At 32.5% G+C, this 20,885-nt stretch overlaps 1 protein-coding gene and 2 long non-coding RNA genes across 8 annotated transcripts in view; 1 reads left to right on the top strand and 2 right to left on the bottom strand.

The window, feature by feature from the left end:
• The window catches only part of LOC106681146 (uncharacterized), a 693,797-nt gene that overhangs the window by 150,018 nt on the left and 522,894 nt on the right, over positions 1-20,885 (bottom strand). The window lies entirely within an intron of this gene.
• LOC106681145 (uncharacterized) lies at positions 12,178-14,668 on the bottom strand. Its single transcript, XR_001343198.1, has 2 exons — positions 14,400-14,668; positions 12,178-12,500 (listed from the first exon to the last, which is right to left on the bottom strand). It is a non-coding gene; the product is annotated as an uncharacterized lncRNA (long non-coding RNA).
• Positions 12,684-14,369, top strand: LOC106681142 (serpin B4). Its single transcript, XM_014421313.3, has one exon. It carries the CDS (start codon positions 12,756-12,758, stop codon positions 13,902-13,904), a length of 1,149 nt encoding a protein of 382 aa, XP_014276799.1. The 5' UTR covers positions 12,684-12,755; the 3' UTR covers positions 13,905-14,369.

The following is a 20,885-nucleotide window of genomic DNA, read 5'->3' as shown; positions in this document are numbered from 1 at the left end:
TGTTTGTAGGAATCCTTGAAAATGACCTAAGTGGTCGAAACGTTGGAAGTTTAAAAAGAATAAAGTTGAGAAAAAGGATCAAAATTGTTTTTAAATAAACTAAACCACTCTCAAACAAGTATATTAATAAAAAATAAAACTATTTCAATGTTTAATTGAGCCAGGTGTCATAATAATTAATCAGATTATATTTAATGTCAAAAGGGGTGTTTAGGGGTGGCTGTTTAGTGCTACCTGTTTCAGCGGTAGAAGTGGTATGTCTTTCCTGACGTGCAGTTGACGTATAATGCCAATAGTATTAATGATGAGAGCAACAATATTGTTATAAGATTATGTGATTAATAGTTAAAATAGTGATGGTCAAACTAACATATTATCTAAATGCCAGGCAGTCTACTTTGGCACTTTACCACTCTAATCTCAACACATCATCTTTTTAGAATGTTACAAGAAATTCTGTAACTAAACATAAACTAAATTCAACGTTTAAAGATATATTAACATGTACAAACACAATTAAAAACAATCCCGAAGATGTTTCAGTGTTAAAAAAAAAGTATTAAGCCTGAAAAACTTAAAAATGTCATTAAAAAAACCGTACCCGTGTAGGCCGAGGCGACATATTTCCGTGACAACGTATACTCTATGCTAATATTACATAAATATAAATTAAAATCAATCCAATGTTATATATTTGAAATAATAAACCAGTTCACATATTGAATTCAGATATTTATTTTTGCTTGGTTATACAAAATATTTATACAGTTATACTTAAGGTTTGCCACTGTCGAAATTATTATTAACATTTCTATATCTTTAGTATATTTCTTTTAAATATATTTTTAATTATAATTCATTTAAAGTTACATTATTTTACATTTGTTTTAGTGGCAAACCCATTTGAAACCTCTCGCCATATGATCAATTACAATGAATTAATTAAAAATCTACTTCCGTTACGGGACACTTTTTCTAACATGGCATCCCGCAAAATGATTTATAAGACGTTGTCACGTCAAAAAATCCATGACAATCTTAGCAGTAGGTTTATCCATGGCTTGTGGATATTATTATCCCATCGCTTTGTCAGCAATAAGGGGCGATAAAAGAGATCTCGACCAAATCAATTAAGAACAATTTCAATAAATTGAAGCAGGAGACGATAGCAGAAACCAACACTTAAGAAATTATGATAGCTTAATGAGTCGATTCGGTGCTAGTTTAAACCCGGTCCAGCAAGTTGATTTTTATTTAGTAGTGAACCTCCTATAAATTTCGAACTCCAAACCCTGATTAGAAAAGGTTGCAGGATAACACCTTCCTGTTTCCTTATGGAGAGTTATGAATTTTTGACTTCAATAAAGACAAAAACGTGCAAAATAAGGTAGATTTTGAAATTTTTAGTTAAAGGAAGTTTTAATATAGCCAATTAAGGAAAAATATGATGACTGAGTGGTTTACGTGGCATCCGTTTCGACGTAATGTGAGTTCGCCTATGTGAGTATAAATCTCAACAGTCCCAGGTAGTTATAGTGTCTAACTATGTTAACTAAAACGGAAAACTACATTTTTGTCCGAGTTCTCCCATCAATAACATCTGTCGATTAAAAAAAAATGTTAAAAATTGACATAATACTCTCAACTTTTCTACACAATTGTAGTTCGAACTAAATTATCATATTATTCTTCTCATCGAATACCACTTTGTAGCATGAGGTAGAATTATGTGATAATAATTTAATTCGATATGAAATCGTGTATTTATCAAACAAAATAGTGACAATGCCAATGCTTAAAAGATAAAGGAATATTTAACAATTTATCGATTACAAATCGGATCTACATCAAACGTGATTAATGAATACCAGCTTTTAAAGAACAAAAGATAGCTAATGGATTCAGAGCAAAAGCAGAGTCGTGTGCTGTAATCAATTGATCGAACTATGTTAAAGCCAGTTGAGCTTATATGTTTCATCTCTAACATCTGATAGAGCAGAACTATAAGAGTAATTTATTAACAAATCGTTCCATTTAATCTTCAATGGAGAGAAAAACTAGTATTTTTAAGGCTTGAATTAGCCTTTTGTTACATCTATAAAATGAAGTAATTTAAAAAATGAAGGGATCGGCAAAGAGTCGTACAAAGCGGGTGTTACTTGAAGGGCGTTATGCGAGAGGATATGAGGAGGTTTCTTTGAAAGTAAGGATGTTTATTGAGAGGACCTCTACAAAGGGTGTTTCACAAGGCTCTGCGCTCACCACTTTCCCACCCCAGAAACTGCAAAGGAACAATGACTGTTAACCAATTCCCTCTGTTCCCTTTTTTTCGCCAATCTTTGTCACCTTTTGAAAAATATTCTTTGGAGATTTCTTGGTGAAATACCAAGGACAAGGAAATAACAAAATTATTTTGGAATGAATTTATTTCTGATTAGTTCTTAACCAGAGAAAGTCATTAAGAATATTAGTCACTAGCAAGAACAATAATGATGTAATATTATTGAAATATACAATCATTCATTATTTTTCTAATTCAGACATAAAGGATCACACATATATAAACCAGAGTATTCATTTTCAATACCGACATTATACAAAACAGATAATCAAGTCAACTACTACAAAAAGTACTAAAATGTTTTTTAGTAAAGTCTATAATATTCATTTAGAATTTTTGAATATATACATACTTAACATTATTACATAATTAACATTAAATTCTAAAGGAATTGGTCTTAAGAAGGGATTTGAAAATAAAGGATTATTTGAAATATTGGGACTGAAAAAGGATGAATTAAAGGCAGAATTTAGAAGGCTATACAACGCTAAATTGAGGGAACTGCATCCAATGATTGATAGTATCGGTATCGAACCTTCGGGTTGCCCTTATTGTTATTATTATTAACATTGAGATTATTTATTTTTTTTTTTATTTGAAGATATTATATGATTTGTCAGAGGATTTATTTTGTGTTGCCTTTATTTTTGCCTTTTTTTTCATTTATTTTTTTTACAATTTATGTTTCTAATTTTCATTAAGAATTTGTAAATATTTATATCCACATAAATAGATCTTTCTTGGTAATTTTCTATGAATCATTTTGGTTTTATTCCATTTTATTTTTTATTATTTGAACTAAGCTACCTTATGATTTATGATATGAAAAATGGTTTCATTTCATTTTTATTTCTTTATTTTTTTTTTACAATTAATACAAAAGATTAGTGGATGTCAATAATATTTCACTAAAACTTTGTTCATATATAAACATCAGAGATTTTTTGATATTTCATTATTTTATTTTTAATTTTTTTCAAACACGTCCATTTTTAATGCCTGTTATATTATTCTAAAGGGACTTGACCTACAATAAGTCAAGTATATTATGCGGAGTTCCTAAAACAGCAGAACACGTAATAATAGAATGCCATGGAAGGACACCGAGCCAGGCTGTCGAGAAAGACCGGGATTTACGCTCTCGTCGAGTCGGACTTTCCCTGTTTGATAGAAGAAGAGAATTATCCCTTCTTCAAGGAGTTCATTTACGGATGGAAGGAGGTGGTGGGCCCTACTCATTTCACGATGGGAAGGTCTTAACCGCCCAACATCGGCGAGCCACCACCGGACCAGCCTGGTAACTGCAGGAGGCACCCAGACGGATGCAGTGGACAAGGTACAAAGACTCCATCAGTAAGGCGCTAAACCTAGCGCTGGGCTGCATCACATTAAAAAAAAAGAATTGAATAATTATTAAAAGAATAAAAAAAAAGGTGATCCTTGGGAGCAGTGGCATGCGCGAACCCCAGCTCACAACCCCACTGCTCCCGCACCCCGTATGCCAGAAATGGCAAGGGAGGGGGATAAAAAAAAAAAAAAAAAGTCAAGTATATTATTATGATAAGTAAAGAATATTATTATTACTATTAATCAAAACTATTCTGGTTAAAAAAACCAAACGAAATTCCCTGTTTTGTTGATATTCTTAGTCGAAAAATAGTTGGGAGCGATTAGAGCATTCAATCGTTCCATTACTCGGAACTAGTTTGGCATATGAAGGAATCAAACCTTTAAGCTAAATTTTTTTAAAAAAAGCTCAATCGTGATAGTCAGCCTATTTTTGAAATTTATGTTTCACTAATTAAACAAAATAATTGAGACATGCATAGGCAAAAATTTCAAGACGGTTTGTCCTGTTTGTAAGGGAGTTTTATTCAACCTCATTGCTTATTCGAATTACTGAAATTCAATCAATCATCTCTTTTCTGGATCTAATTATGTTATTATATGATTACTTATCGCTGGAAGTAAGTCTTAGTCAGCTAAGGCTCACGCTTGTGTAGGGACAATATCCAAATGGAATATTTGGCAGGGTGATGTATATGTGAGAGAGGGTGAGGAAGACAAACTGTTCCTAATTCAAGCCCTCGTCCAAACCATGATTTGAAAGCCTTCTTTCGTATTCCGTGTCGCTGTTTCGACTGACTGAAGACTCAATCCCCCTTCCCTGATTTATTGACCCTCCCCCTCCTTCCATCTAAGTGCCTTATCAATATTGAACTTCGTCTGACCTTCCAACTTGCACTTACAAGTTGTTCATTATCAGTTGTTCGCAGAATTCATACCGTATTTAAAGAGTAAGTAATATATGATTAAATTTTTACCATCACATGAGGATCGGTATACCAAACCCATCTAAAAAAAAAAAAAAGGTTAGCGTCAAAGTTCCATCTGAGATGCACTCTCTATCTGATGTTAAAATGATATGTTTCAAATTCTTTTATAAAAATCATCAGGTTAAAAAAATCAAACGAAATCTCCTGTTTTGTCGATATTCTTTGAGTAACAGTATTTTGGAGCGCTCTATCCTTTCTTGAAACTCTATGAATCATAAATTGAGACCAAGTTTGAATTCGAACACTCTAACAACGTATGTTGTAAGGAAAACTAATTAATTTAAACAAAAACGTATTCATTTGCCAAAAAAATATTTTTTTTTTTATTTTCTTCATATTATCATGGTATTTTTTAAGTCCCAATTTTTTTTTTTGATACTTAAAAACCACGTTGTAAAAAAGGAAACATAATTTAATAAGATTTTTTTCAGGCATTTCAGTCAGATTGAATTAGACTTAAGAGGCATGCTAAAACCCACTAATTGGAACACAAAATGTCAGATTTCTGAGAACTTTAAAATTCTAAAGACAAGATAATAAGACCTTAATAAGCAAGTATTCTTGTTCATTGAGGAATACTGATATAACGGATTTATCAATATCATATTTATCCAAAATAAAAATATTCCGCCAAAAAGTCAGATTTTTAAAGGTTTTTTTTGTCTCCTAGATAATTTCAAAACCTGGAATTATCGGGGAATCACGCAAAAGGCCTTCCATGTAGTATTATAAATAATATCACCTTAATTTAGTTTTTTTTAATTTATGTAATCTATTTTGGTTTATTTATACTTTCCCCATGAGATAATTATTTTCGTATCTTAATATCAGTGTGTTTAATTAATGTCGTCTTCTAATTTCCAATGCCCTGAAGAGAGCCAATACGTTGACGGACATTGAACAATAAAAATTGTTTGTATTATTCGATTTTTCTTCGTGCCCCCTGCCTTTTGACTTCTTCATGTTACATAATAATTAATTAAAGAATAGAATAGTAATTGAAGAATTAAGATTTTTTAGGATAGAAATTTCTCAACCCGAACATATAAGAAAAAAAAATTAAAAATAAAGAAAAAGTAACAAGTAACTTTAGACAAAAACGAAGTAACATTAACTACAAAACTATTTATTAAATTCAGAGTAACTGTTGACAATTTTGAGTTTTCAATTTTTGTAGCATACAATGGATCTCTTAGCGACTGAATTAATTCCTAATTATTATTAAAAAAAAAAAATTTCAGTACTGAGGACTGTACGATGCTTTGAAGTTTTATCAGATTCATCACACTTATTTGAGATTGAAGAAAATAATTTCGCCTTTAATAATAATTTAACCTGGATACACAAGTATCAGAGGTATTAACGCACCCTATGCTAGTGTGTTTAAGTCGTAAAATTGGTGGAGAAAGTTTTCATCTCAAGGTGTTTATTATTTTTGTTTGTCGTTTTACAACAGTGGTAGGATTTTTAGTTTTATTTAAAAAGTTATTTCGTGCTTTAAGTGAAATTGAATCAATCAAGCAAACAAAGTAATAAAAGAGTTTTGAAAATCTATATATTCTTCCATTTAGAAAATAGTTCTCTAGCATATTTCGCATATTAGCGTATGTAAAAATGTGCACCATTAGATATTTTTACAAGCATTCAGAAACAAAAGATATTTTGGTCTGAAATTTCGTGATTAATTATTATTAATCATAATAAAACATGAATTGACTAAGAAGAACAGTATGCTTTTTATCAATAACGTTTGGGTTTTTTTTTTATTTAGGATGTTTTTTCATATATTGCCTTGCTAGGGCTCCCAACTCTGAAACGCAGAATACATGAAATTAAAAATTCAAACAGGGAGAGGACACTTTGATGGAACCACTCAGTGTGGAAGGGTCCTCCCCCAGCACAAATATAGTGCCCCGAATTGTGGTTTAATAATAAAGGAGTGGCTAGGGAGTGTCCGAACCGCAGGACAATGGTAGGGGCCCATCGTCTGAGGAACGGGGCAATACAATACCTGAAGGGGAGGCCAGATCTTTCAGTTCTGGTAAAGACTAATCTTACTGATGGAAAAGAAGAAGGCTGTTATTTTATTGACCCCATAGTTCCTTATCAGAAATCGTAAAAAATATATTTATCTAAACAAAGAATTGAAAAAAAATCATTCAAATTTCGGTGGAAAATTCAATTAAACTGCAATAATTATATTAGATTTTCTTACTCTCAAGAGATTGTTAAAAATGAGATCTGGTTTCTGGTCTAAGAAATGTTTTCATAACACTCTTTTCTATAGCCTAAAAGCCCCTCAATGTTGGCAGGACACGGTGACTAATTAGTGGATAGTTAAAAAATAGCTTTAAGATCAAAAAATAGCTTTAAGCATCTAATCCAATGACGAGCACCGTCTTCGAGACGTCCAGTTATTAAAATTAAATTAATAAGTATTTTGTAATTAACGTATTATTAAAACGGTCCATAAGGTTGATAAGAAGGATTTAATTTTTATTTCTAGAAGGAAAGTAGAAATGTACATCTTATAAAGGAATGCTAGAAGATGGCATGGAGAAATTTTATGATCAATAAGCTTATTAAAAGCAAAAGCTTTCTCATATTATATTTCATGATAACCGTAATAGTCTCTTCTACTCACAAAAGTTAAGGTTAGAGATATTATTCCATTTCCTTTTCTTATTAACAGAGAATCAATAAAAGAGTATGATGTGACAATAGCTTACAGTTCAAATCAATTTGAATTTGATTTTTTTAATTTTTAAGACAAAATCCTTGAGAAACTCATATTGAAACGCCTGTATCCCATCCTTGATTCCAACTACATAATCCCAGATCACCAGTTTAGATTCCGAACATCCCACTCCACTATCCAGCAATGCCATCGTGTGGTTGATTGGTCATTGGAGCTCGGAATGTACTGCTCGGGAGTCTTTCTTGATGTAGAACAGGCTTTTGATCGAGTCTGGCACCCAGGACTGCTATACAAGATCAGTAAATTCCTACCCTCAACATACTTCCTCATTGTGCGTTTATATCTCTCCGACAGATTATTTCAAGTAAATTACAACGGGGCTTATTCATCCCTATTCCGTCAGTCTGCTGATGTACCTCAGGGGAGCATCCTTGGTGCTATCCTTTATACAGTTTTCACAGCTGACATCCCTACCCATCCTAACACTATCCTCACCACGTATGCCGATGATAGATGTCTATTCTCAGTGAACAATGATCCTTACATTGTATCCCAAACCCTCCAATCCCACATCACCACCCTTGAAGAATAGTGCCGAAATTGGAGGATTAAAATTAATTCTAAAAAATCCCACCTAATTACATTTACCCTTCAACATAAATTCATGACCTCTTGCCGTACAGTATCCTTTAATAATACCCCACTTATTCATGTCGAACAGATCCGTTACTTAAGACTACATCTCGACAAACGACTGACATGGAATCCTCATACAAGACTGAAAAGACAGGAAACTGCTCGTCGATTTCGACTATAACAACATTTACTAGACAAATGGTCTAAATTGCCAATCCATTACAAAAGACTGATCTGCATGACTATTATAAGGCTTATCTGGACATACGGAGTTGAGCTTTGGGGCTCCACTAAACCATCAAATTCCTCCCGAATCTAATCCCTACAGTCCAAAATCTTCGTAAAACCCTTAACCCTCCTTACTTTGTCACAACTCAAGTCATCCATTATGACCTCAATGTCCCATATCCTGCCTATTTGGCCAAAACCAGATACCATTCCTTCCATGGAAAACTTTCCAACCATCCAAATCCACTTGTTTCTAACCTGGCTTCTCCTTCATTACCTAATAATCCTCCTAGGCGTCTGAAAAGAAGATGGGCTCAGGATCTTCTCCTCTAGAAATGTTATTCTAGAGTTCTATAAATGGGTAGATTCTCCACATGTTTGTATCATGTCACTATCTCACCAATAGCAAATTTACTTGTTGTATATATGTTATACAGTTGTAAATAACAATAAATTTTTAAAAAAAACTTTAAGATAGTTAAAAAATCTATAGTACATGATTTTTGTTACAATACCGGATAAGAAAACATCAGGTACCTTGACCAACAGTCCATTCTCGGTCTACCAGTATGGTATCATACAGCCCAGCTGAAGGTTCTCACTTTAAAAAGGCTGGATGTGCCCCAAATACAGCTCATATAACAGATTGAATAAATTATTTGCCACATTAGCACTAGAATATGGGCCCAGGAGTTTGCGGCAAAATTTTCTTGGGATTTATTGTTACCTCAGCCTTAAAATAATTTTATTATGAAATAACGTTAAGTATGAGATTTTAAGAAACAAAGTAGCTTAAATCAAACTTCCGGAACCAATAAGAGAGCTAATGTGAAAATAATAAAGCTAACGAGCAATATGGAAGAAGCCAGCGTACAGGCGCTGGACTTTATTGGGCCTTGTACCAGCTTAGGTTGGGCCAAATGAAATGTTTTTACAGCCCTGCCGGCCCAATAGCCTCCCGTCGCTTTACGAGTCTGTCGGCAAAATTTTCTCCAGCGAGGAACGTCTGCGGTTTCACAACTTGGATATGTCATGCGTATGCCCCTGCCTCCTGGAATACAAAATCAGACCTGTCTTTTTCCTCTTTGACGTTTCCAGAAGGGGTTCAGGTGTATAGGGTTTGCTTATTTATATTTTATTGAATAATAATAATAATGTATAATTCGACCAATAAATCGTCCTTGTTAAGATTTTTTTAAATGAATTTATTAGTGTTATTATGGGGCTATTCCCATAGAAATAGAGTTATAGTGGCTATAGTCGAGATTGTGGCATATTATTTAGAAAATTTCAATAAATAAAAAACATAAAGAAACAAATAGGTAAGCTAAAGGTATAAACAATTACAAAAGAAATGCAAACTTCTCTCAACATAGATATAAAAATAACTGCATTGAGCAGTCAATAAGTACTTGAAAAAAATGACCATTTACATTGCAAAATAATATCTATTTTGTTATAAGTAAATATATGTAGTATGTCTTGCATAAAATATTGTCCTTATCAGAATAATTCATTGTTAAGAATTATATGCACCTTACTTCTAGATAATTTTTCAAAATTTAGGAAACAATAAGGCCAAATTTCAGGCAAAACTATTGAAAAAATAAAATGATTTAGTCATACGATTTAGTAAGAACTCGTTACGAAATATTCCAAGCAGTATAACCTCACAACAAAACATCGGGTTAGTTCTAATGAGTCTGTACGAACTATTTCTGAGCACATATAATAATACTAATCTTTATATATTCTGGGATTGATCCCTTTAGAATGACATACAGGCGTCAGAATTAGGCTTTAGAGCCTTAGAGTGAAATACAAAATAAGAATGAAATTATAAAACGTTATAAAATAATGAATTTGAAAAGATTAAAATGAACAACAATAATTAACAGAATATATAAAATAAGAAAAAAACAAAGAAAGTAAAAGCATATATCACATAATAAAACATAAGATGACTAACACTTCTGATAATAAATAATAGAAAACAAAAATGATAAAAATCAAATGTAATTAAACTAAAAATAATAAATCGAAAGGTACAATTTCTGCTAATATACATATTTAGAAGAATAAACTAAATTCTGAAACATTAAGTACAGAAAATATATAAACTTAGTTTGAAACATACAGTTGTTATTCTTTCGGAATTGGGTGGACAGAAGGTGATCGAGGATACGGGATTTGAAGGTTGGAAGGGTATTAGAACTACGAATGAAGGAGGGAATAGAATTCCATAGGGATGAGGGATGGATGACGAAAAATCTACCAAAGGCTGTGGTTCGATAGGCAGTTACATATAAGTCTGAGGGCCGTGAGCGGGTATTGCGGGACTACACTGAGGATTTAAATTGAAGAATATAAGAGATGTACGATGTACGGCGGGATTAGATAACTTGGTAGAGGAAGGAATATAGATGGCTTACTTCACAGAACAATTCTTCTAGCTTTATTTTTTTTTATTTATTTATTTTTTTTACCAACAAACATCTAAATCTGCCCATTCAAAAAACATTGAAAAAGTATTTTTCATAAAAGAGAGAACCTTTCATTATATTTTTTCATAAAACTAAAAGAAATGCATTAAGTACCACCGTGAAGCAAGTCATCGTATATTTTCATAGGTATTGTTAATCTAGTGTAACTGCCACATTAAACGATAATTGTGAATTGGACATAACAATAAAATCATGCGTCACGAAAGACGGGTTTTAAGTGTGACATCCGATTGATGTTCGTTCACAGTGAGTATTTGTTCTATCAACTTCATAAGTTTAACTGGCTGCTTCTCATTTAAACACAACTGTTGGAATTTACTTTGAAGCAACAATCAATTAAGTCGATAATTTTTTGTTGTTTTTATTAATTATAATATAGAGTTTCTAAATGTATTTACTTTTCTTTCAGACTCATACCAGTGAGTGGAGGAAGCAATTAGTTGCCTTCTTCCTCCCGCCGTAATTTACATGTTCTGTTTCTTGCTTAAGGTAGACATGGTTGAGCGTTGAAATCAGAATTGGGAAAAAAAGTAATTACAATTGCAAGTAATTGTAATTGTAATTACTTGGTGAACTACTGTAATTCTAGGACCACAATTACAATCCTAAGCTGAGCAATTACTGCAAAGTGATTGCAATTATCAAAATTGCATTCTTATGTAATTTCTATTTTTACCCAACAATTAAAAGTAATTGTAATTATTATTACAAATACATAACACTAAATAGAAAAAAATATCTGTTTTACAATGGCTTTAAACCATGAAAATGTTATTAAAACGTTAATGTTAAAATTGTATGCTAGTGCAGCATATATTTAACATGTTTCGGTTTTTCTTATGTTTCTTAGAAAGTGGTGAAAATAAATATAAAAGCCATTTTATGATCGTGCTTGCGTATCGATTCATTTTAACTTTTAGGATTTCTACACATAAGAAATATATTTAAATAAACTAAATTCACATAACAGTTAAATTATACGTAATTTTAATTGCAATTAATGAGAATCAATAAGAAATCGTAATTGAGAATCACAATTAGTAGTACAATTGTGGTAATTTCATGGATTGATTGTAATTAATTTTACACAGTTACAAAAATTAATTATAATTGTGTCTTACAATTTCTTCAGTACCATTATTCTTCAAAATCACTATTTCTTTTATTTTTGGACCATTTAACGTTAATATTAGTGTTGAAGGGCTTATAAAACATGTAATTGAATTAATGTTGTAATGATTCCTGCCTAACTCTAATTGGAGCGGTTATTGGTTAGCTATGAGTCTCCCTACCCATATTGTCTACCAACTACCAGTGATAAAAAAAACCTTTCCCCATTATCAAGAACAACAGTATTGGCTCAGTTTTAATGCTAGATAACTAATACTTATTCATTGTTACGATTAAAATGCATTTGGCAGCAGCAACTTGAACTTAATTTTGCAAAGAGATATATTTGTTCTTAGTTAATCTGGCTCATTGGTTCTGATTGTCGTTAAGATAAATGTTCCAACAATAGACCTTACCAATATTTAGTCACTTGGAGTGTTCAATGTTCATCGTGCGTTTTCAACTGGAACATGAATCCAAGTTATTATTCTGAAGTACAAACTGTTTCTATTTTCTTTATTCTGCTGCACACATCTCCTACGGTAGGTTGAAATCGATGACTATCCACCCCATTGTGCTAACCTGGCCCACTCTCTTTTCTATTTCAAAATATTATTATATATTTCAGTCAAAGTTTACGTCTCAAACTGAAATTATTAAAGCGAAGCAAATAAGAAAATGTTAAATATACCTAAAAGAGGATAACTTTCATAATTATTATATACAGCATGTTTTTTACTTCTATGTGATTTAGCCTTCGGTACTATTATATGACCATGTAATAAAGATAAAATTTTTAAGAGTTAAAGGTTAGTTTGCTTCGTGCTTATCATATGATCATATTATTATTGAAACAAACTTTATGATGCTCAATAGTTGCTTATCTTAAAAAAAGCGGCACAATGGGTTCGTCTGAAGACCGACTAAAGACTTCAACTAATCTATTTTCATTAGAATTATACCAGGCTTTACGCAAGGACGGTGAAAATTTAATTTTTTCTCCTATTGGTCTTCAGATATTAATAGCTATGACGCTGGAAGGTGCCGATGGTAAAACTGCAAATGAAATTGCCAAAGTCTTACATCATTCGAAAAATGATAAAGAAATACTTGAAGGCTATAAAGCAATGATAAATAGTTTGGTTCATCCTTATTTGGAAACCGCTACAAGAATGTATGTTGAAAATACCCTGGAAATAAAGAAGAATTTTAAATCTTTGACAAGTGAGTATTTCCAATCTGAAATTAATCCACAAGACTTCAATAATAACCCACAAGGTTCCAGACGTGATATAAATAAATGGGCAGAAGAGAAAACAAATCATAAGATTATTGATCTCCTTCCGCAAGGTTCAATAGATGCTGACGCAAAATTAATAATGATTAACGCGATATACTTCTATGCTCAATGGAAATCGAAATTCGAGAAGAAAAATACAGTAGAAATGAATTTTTATGTTACTCCTAAAAAAACAGTGACTGTAAATATGATGTCCACGAATAAACCATTAGTTTTCATGGAAAATCAAAAGTTAGATGCCAAGATTGTGAAACTTTCATTCTTGGATGAGGCGTTTAGTATGATCATTATCCTACCAAATAAAATGGACGGCTTACCTGCAATGGAAAATAAACTAAAATCTGTAAATCTGGCAGAAGTAATCTCCAGTCATCAGTATCAAACTGTTAACCTGATGTTGCCTAGGTTTAAAATTGAAAAAACAATAGATGTCAGCGACTGGCTTATGCAGCACACTCCCATTGTCTTCAGTGATAAGGCCAATTTATCGGGGATAACAGATGGGCTCCTTAGTATCAGCAAGGTTGTGCAAAAAGCCTTCATTGAGGTTAATGAAGCAGGGGCTGAGGCCGCCGCTACGACCGGTATTGTTGTGATGCCTCGTTCGAGAACGGTCGCTCAAGAAATGAAATGCGACCATCCGTTCTTTTTTCAAATCATAAAAGATGATCTGACACTTTTTCGTGGCGCTCTTACCGAACCTGAGATAGAGAAACGTCCAAGTTCCAAAGAAAAGATACCTCATTTATAACTAAAAAATTGAGTGACAATATTGTCAAGTGTCCATATTTTAGTCCGTATATATAATTTTTATTAAATATTACTAAATTAATAAAGCCACTTACATGTGTAGACAAATATCAAGTTTTACTGCAATGAAATTTGATGGATGAAATATATGTTTTCTTTGCAACGGGCTAAATAAGTTTATGCATCATCAAAAAATTCATTAGTACAAAAAATAGAAAATTACCTTAGGGTATGAAAGTTAGACTTGCTACTCCCACTAAACTATGGTATTGCAAGCAAATAACCCGCTGACAACAGTTCAGGAATTTAAGAGGTCAAAGCTATAACTATGGACTTACAATTTGAATTCAAGCATGTTATAAACAAATGGGAAACTGAAGGTTACTTTCCACTAACTTACGAATCACAGAAAGTGGGGGAAAAAAGATGCCCCATCTACCTTAAAATATATCGACTAGAACAAGTAGTTGAAATGTCCACATTATTACTAGATTACCTTAATTTTTAACTGGGAAGATGGTGTCTGACGAACCCCAGGGAGTAATTACATTACCACACCTATTGCCATTGAACTCATACCACTCCATTCCTATTGAGAGTTTTGTAATATGAATCATTCTTCAGATTCACACGTTAGTTGACTTTGAAAACTTACACACTATGTAGTATATGAGCTCACAAGGTTTTGGTAAACCTCACGCATTTTACATATTTTGTTTTCTTAACCTAATTTCGTTCATTACTAACTTTTCTAGTTTTAATTTTATCAAGCAACTGGACACCCAGCATATGTTGCGTAGAGCATCTGTCGTAAATCTACAGCTACCAATAAATTACGTGATAGCATCTAATTCGTAGGGAGCAAACGAGCTGCTAAGAAACAACATAAAAACTAGGTACAGTTGTGTAAAATTAATAAAGTTATAGATTGTTATTTTGTACAATTTAGAGCAAACTCACCAGTGTAGTACCCCAAGGGTCTATGCTATCTTCCATACTTTTCTCAGTATATACGGCTGAAACTGTTGGAGCCAAGTATGACGAGGCTACAGTACCGGCTTATGCCGACCATATAGACATCTACAATAGTTCAATGAATGCAGAGATAGTTCAACGGAAGGTGCCAAAGCCTTGTACATAACTATTCAAGAAACTGGAAGGGCTGGATATTACAGTTAGTCCCAAGAAGACTGACTGTATCATTTTCTCCTTCCAGAAGAACAAGCGTCATCCACGTCATACCAAAAGTCTATAAGGTAGCAGGATCCGAGATATACTCCACTCTGCAGCTCGCCTCGCCAAGCTGTCTTGGGATTTCCTCATGAGATGGCCTGCTCAGAACCATTTCATTTTTCTACCGTAGCTTATGGCCTCGGTAACCACGGTTTCTTTTCTTAATCGAACCGAGCCAGTTTTATCCTTTAGAGAGACACCAAGCATTGTACGTTCCATTCTTTGTTGACAGACATGAACTTTTTCCTTTTCACTGACTGATCATTATCACTAGTTCTTCCTCTGAGCTTCCTATCAAAAACACGTTGTCTGCAAATTTTAATGTGTTCAGCTTCATGCCATTTAGTGAGATCCCCATGTCTTCCCAGTCCTAGGATTTGAAGATTCGCTCTAGCACTGCTATAAAAATATTTAGTGATAGGGAATCTCCCTGCCTGACTTATTTTCTTATAGTGAATATTTTTCCTCTTCTTTCCATCTCTACGTATCCTTTATTATCTATGAACATGTTTTCTATTATTTTTATATACCCTTTATCCACTCCTCTGCGTTCCAATCCGGTTCTTATAATGTTGTGATATAAGATGTCGAATGCTTCTTCGAAAATTCCTCAAATTAATGATCTACAAAAGTGTAGCTCTACGATCAGGGGCTAGAGATTCCAGATTTCATAAAATATCTAAGATCTTCTTGCCTCGGTTCATGATTTAAAATCTTTTTTTTATTTTATTTTTTTTATTTATTTAAAGTAATTTACAACAGTACAAAATAATACAATAAGTAAATATGTTGTATGTTTCATATACACTTGAAAATCTTGGGAATGAACCACCCATTGGTGGTACTTCAAACATTAATTTAAATTAGAAGGTATTCTAATCCTATATATTCTAATCCCGTGGCCATCTTCTTTTCAGACGCGTCGGAGGATTATCAGGGATTGTAAAGGATGAAAGATTAAGAATTAATGGGTTAGGATGGTTAAGTAGTTTGGAATGAAAAGACGCATGTCTGTTTTGGGCCATATCTGCAACGAATGGGATGTTAAGGGCTTTGTGAATGAGTTTATTTGTAACGTAATAAGGAGCATCAAAGATTTGACGAAAGGATTTTGGATTGTAAGGATTGGATGCGGAAGGAATTTGATGGTTTGGTGGAGCCCCAAAGCTCAATGCTATATGTCCAAATTGGTCTGATTATCGTAGTGTATACTAATTTTTTGTAGTTAATGGGAAGTTTAGAGCGTTTATCAGTTTCTTGTCGTTTCAGTCTTGTATGTGGATTTGAAGTAAGTCTCTGGTCAAGATGGAGTTTTAAGTATCGAGTCTGTTCAACAGGCGTTAGTGGAGTATTTAGAAAAGATACTGTAGGACAGAAAGGTTGAAGTTTACGACGGAGAGTAAAGGTGATCTGATGGGATTTGTCAGGATTTATTTTGATTCTCCAATTTTGACACCATTCTTCAATAGATGTTAATGGTGTCTGTAGTGTTTGTGATGCATTAGTTGGGTCGTAGTTTATAGACAGTATACATGTGTCATCAGCGTATGTTGTTATGACTGTGTTAGGGTGGGTTGGGATGTCAGCTGTATTAACCGTATAAAGAATGGGACCTAAGATACTACCTTGAGGAACACCGGCGGACTGAGAAAAGAGAGATGCCTACTATCATAGCCTACTAGGTTATGATTTACTTTAAAGGTTCTATGAGTGAGGTAGGAGCGGATTATAAGGAAAAAGGTAGGGGGTAGCAATTGATGAAGTTTATAGAGCAGACCTGGATGCGAGACTCGATCAAAAGCATGTTCAACATCGAGGAAGACTCCCATGCAGGACATACCGCGCTCGAATGTGGAAGATATGACATCAACCACTCTCATGATATCAACCATCATCGATGACTCTGTTATATGGTAGAATGAGATGTTCTAAATCCAAACTGGTGGTCAGGAATAACATGATATGAGTCAAGGATTGGATAGAGGTGTTTTAATAAAAGTATTTCTCGGATTTTGCCCATAATGGGCAGGATTGAAATAGGACGGTAGGAAGATGGATATTTTCCAAGGGTCAGGGAAATAGGTGGATTGGAGTGTAGGATTATAGATATAGGTAAGGAAAGAATGGCTTTAGGAGGGAGCTGTTTCAGAATGTGTGCTGTGATAAGATCGTGGCCAGGAGCTTTTTTAAAAGGTAATTGGTGGATGATGTTCATTATTTCTGAGGGATGAAAGGCATTAGGAGGAAGGGTCATTTGGATGGAATTTTAATCTCTGCTTCAACATGTTCAAGATGGGTTGGATTAAGGATATCAGGATGGGGGTTAAAAGTTTGAAGAGATCTTCGCCGAACATTTGTGTTTTTTCTTCATCTGATCGTGTCCAAGTCTTATTTTCAGTGAGAAGTAGATGGTTGAAGGATTTTTATTTTAGTAGCTTTTTGGTAGTTCTCTATAATGATTTGTCAGTGGTATTTAAGTTTTCTGTTAAGTTCTGGGAATTTTGTTAATGAGTTTTGTGCCACCTCGCTCTTTTCCGGCGTTTTTCTGTTAATAATGCTTGTATGTGATGAGGTAAGTTGTTTTCTCTAAAACATTTTTTGTTCATTGGTGAAGTATTGTTAGTGATAGTAGTTTCTATCGATCTAGAATTTATTTCGATAGCAGAGTCGATCTGTTCTTTTGTTTTAAGTGGAATTTTTAAGCCAAGTACGTTTTCTAGATCAGTCCGAAAATTTTTCCAATTTACCTACGAGTATTGGACGTTCTGCATCCCCACCGTTGATCTTTGGCGTTGCAATCTCCTCCAGCAATAAATCGCGGACCAAGGGACCAGAATAAGGAGTCAAGATGGCTATAGGAAAGGGTGGCAAGGCAAAAGATGGAGTAACATTAACAGGCAGCAGTAACAACTTGAAAGGGTTAACGGAAGGTAGACAAAGCATAAGTATTACTTGGAAAATATTCACGTTTATTTCCCAAGGTGAGCAAAATGCTCAAGGCTACACTTTTCCTTGGTCAAACGTTAGTTTAAAAAAATAAATGAAAACAACAGTAGTAAATAAAATTCAACTCCCCAATGAATCCTTGGAATTCTCAATTTTGAAAAACAAACAATATATTTAATATTTTTAAAATAACCAAATTAGATTATACAGTTTCAAATACTAATGCAATCAATTAATAATAATTTAACCATAATTTAAATTTAAGATTTAGCAGTCACTAACTTCAATTACGTAGTGTTTTTCACATGTTCAAACGGACTCCGACAGCTGTAATGTTGAAGCAGTGATTAACATACTTCATGAATAAGATAAACGATTCTAAGCCTAAATTATATGTTAGTACAACTGTATAAATAATAGGTATCTGTAACATCAATGCCCGCATAAGGACATAACATATTCAAACTGAACAATAAGAAATAATTCAATTGAACAAGTGTTGAATCATTGAAATGACTACATGGGCAACCACTTGTTGGAGCTTAACCTGAAAATAGTAACTCCACGCTCCAGTTGTTCAATACCGAAATAATTGAGTATGAATTTGTAAAACCCATGAATAATTATTCTAAAATAAACAGCAAGCGTTTTTGCTGTTGTAAAGATATGCCATTGAACCTTTTTTAGAATAATCAATTTAACAGCTATAACGGAGTAAATCCCAACTGTTTATTTTCTAATCACTTTTCTTGGGATATTATATAGTTGATAGTTTATTTTTGGAAGATTTCACATTAAAAGTCCCTCAAGATAAAATTTATTGATGACCATCCAACAATTTACTATCTTCAGAAATTTTCGGGGATATAATTTGCTATTAGTATTTATTAATAGATAAAAAAAAGAAAGCACTGAACATTAACATGATAGTTTTTCCACTCCATATGATTAGTAACATAAATATTAAGTGCATACTATATACTAGAAACATATTCTGTGTTACCCTATTCAACAACATGAAAGCTATTTTTGTAGCAATACTTTTTTTTTTGTTTATTACAATTTGATATAGTTTTTAAATGGCATCCTTATTTATATTTGTTCATAATTCGTTTATTCTATATTTATATTGCATATAATATAATATTATAAATTTATATATAAATACACATATAAATAAGATAATGAATGAACATCATGCAGTTAAAGCTCGAATATTTGAGATTTTTATCAATGTATCCCGTAAACATTTTATTTGGGAAGTGTGAAAAAAAAACCAAATGACAAACGTTTATACCAGTACCCTTTGAACTCACAGTGCCCTATTCTTTCTGATATTTCTTAATATTCTTAATGATTAGAAGATAGTTGACTTCGAAATCTTGCAAAATACGTAGTATTTTAATCCATTGAAAATTGCTAAACACCACATCTCATGAAATATATATATTTTAACCCAATTTCATTATTTATTTTTACAAGTAAAAATCTCTTGTAACCCGTGTAATTGATGCACACAGTATCAAACCAAAGGATCTGCCGTCCATTATGTGAAGTATAGAATTCATAGTAGCCAAATGAGTCGCTTAGAAGGCCCAGAAGTTACTAGCTATCCAAACAAAAAAATATGCTAACATTTTTACATTATTATTTTGCAAACATGTTTCCATGTCAAAGGACATGGAAACATGGTACAGCTGTGTTAAGTACAAAAAGGTAACGAGTTCACCTCACGATGAAATGTTTTACAAGAAATGCTTGAATTGACAAGTTATTTTTTCCATTTTGGGGGGAACTATACAATTTTGAGGATTTCAAGCCTTAAGTAAATATTCCGAGTGCATATTTTTTTGATGTAGTACTGTATTTAGAAAATAAATTTCACAATATAAATATTTTCATTTTCATAAACTCCTACAACGTACATATTCCTATATCTCGTAATGTAAAAAAAAAAAGATTAAAACTATGAAAAGTTGGTGTAAATGATTTTAAGAAATCAAAAACAACGAAAGTTTATGAAATTACACCCCTAATAACATTATAAATTCTCACCTTTTCATTTAAAGATTAATTTGTGAGCAGATGCAAGGTGCTGTTATACTGAACTATTTTATTCATTGGTTAAACAAATACCAATTAACGTATTTCCAACTCTATTTTTTTACTAATGTACTTTTTTGCTCCACCTTATTTTCAAATAACTATTTCAATTATTTAAAAACAATTTTGATCCTTTTTCTCAACTTTATTCTTTTTAAACTTCCAACGTTTCGACCACTTAGGTCATTTTCAAGGATTCCTACAAACAGCTCCTTTTAATTACTTTTATAACAATTTCATTATTTCCTTCACTTACATACTGATTTTTTTTGGTCTTACCTTTACTTTGTAAAGGTTATTATAATTATCATTTTTTCTTTTAAAATTCTTTAAATGCCGGCTAATTGCCTTTGTCCCATCTTTAAATAATTAATCATTAAAATAATATCACAATAACATTATAAAATTTTTTGTTTTTTTAAAAAATAGATTCCTACTTAAAAATTCTTCTATACAATTCCTTCCCAAATTTAAAACTTTACTAACCACTTTTCTTACTATTATTTTCATTTGCAAACTCCATACAGAACCTAGCTTCAAGAGGTTAGGACTCTGTTATCACCTTATCATATAACATAATTTTTTCTTAAAATATTAATTTACATTTTCAATATAATTTAATTAACATTTATTACTAATTTTTCTGCTTACAACATAAACATTTTTTAATATATTTAACATAAACATTTTTAATATATTT

This window comes from Halyomorpha halys, unplaced genomic scaffold (assembly GCF_000696795.3).
Source record: "Halyomorpha halys isolate HHAL.00 unplaced genomic scaffold, Hhal_1.1 Scaffold312.1, whole genome shotgun sequence".
Lineage (NCBI taxonomy): Eukaryota > Metazoa > Arthropoda > Insecta > Hemiptera > Pentatomidae > Halyomorpha > Halyomorpha halys.
Note: the sequence above shows the minus strand (reverse complement) of the source record. Positions and strands in the feature narration are given on the sequence as shown.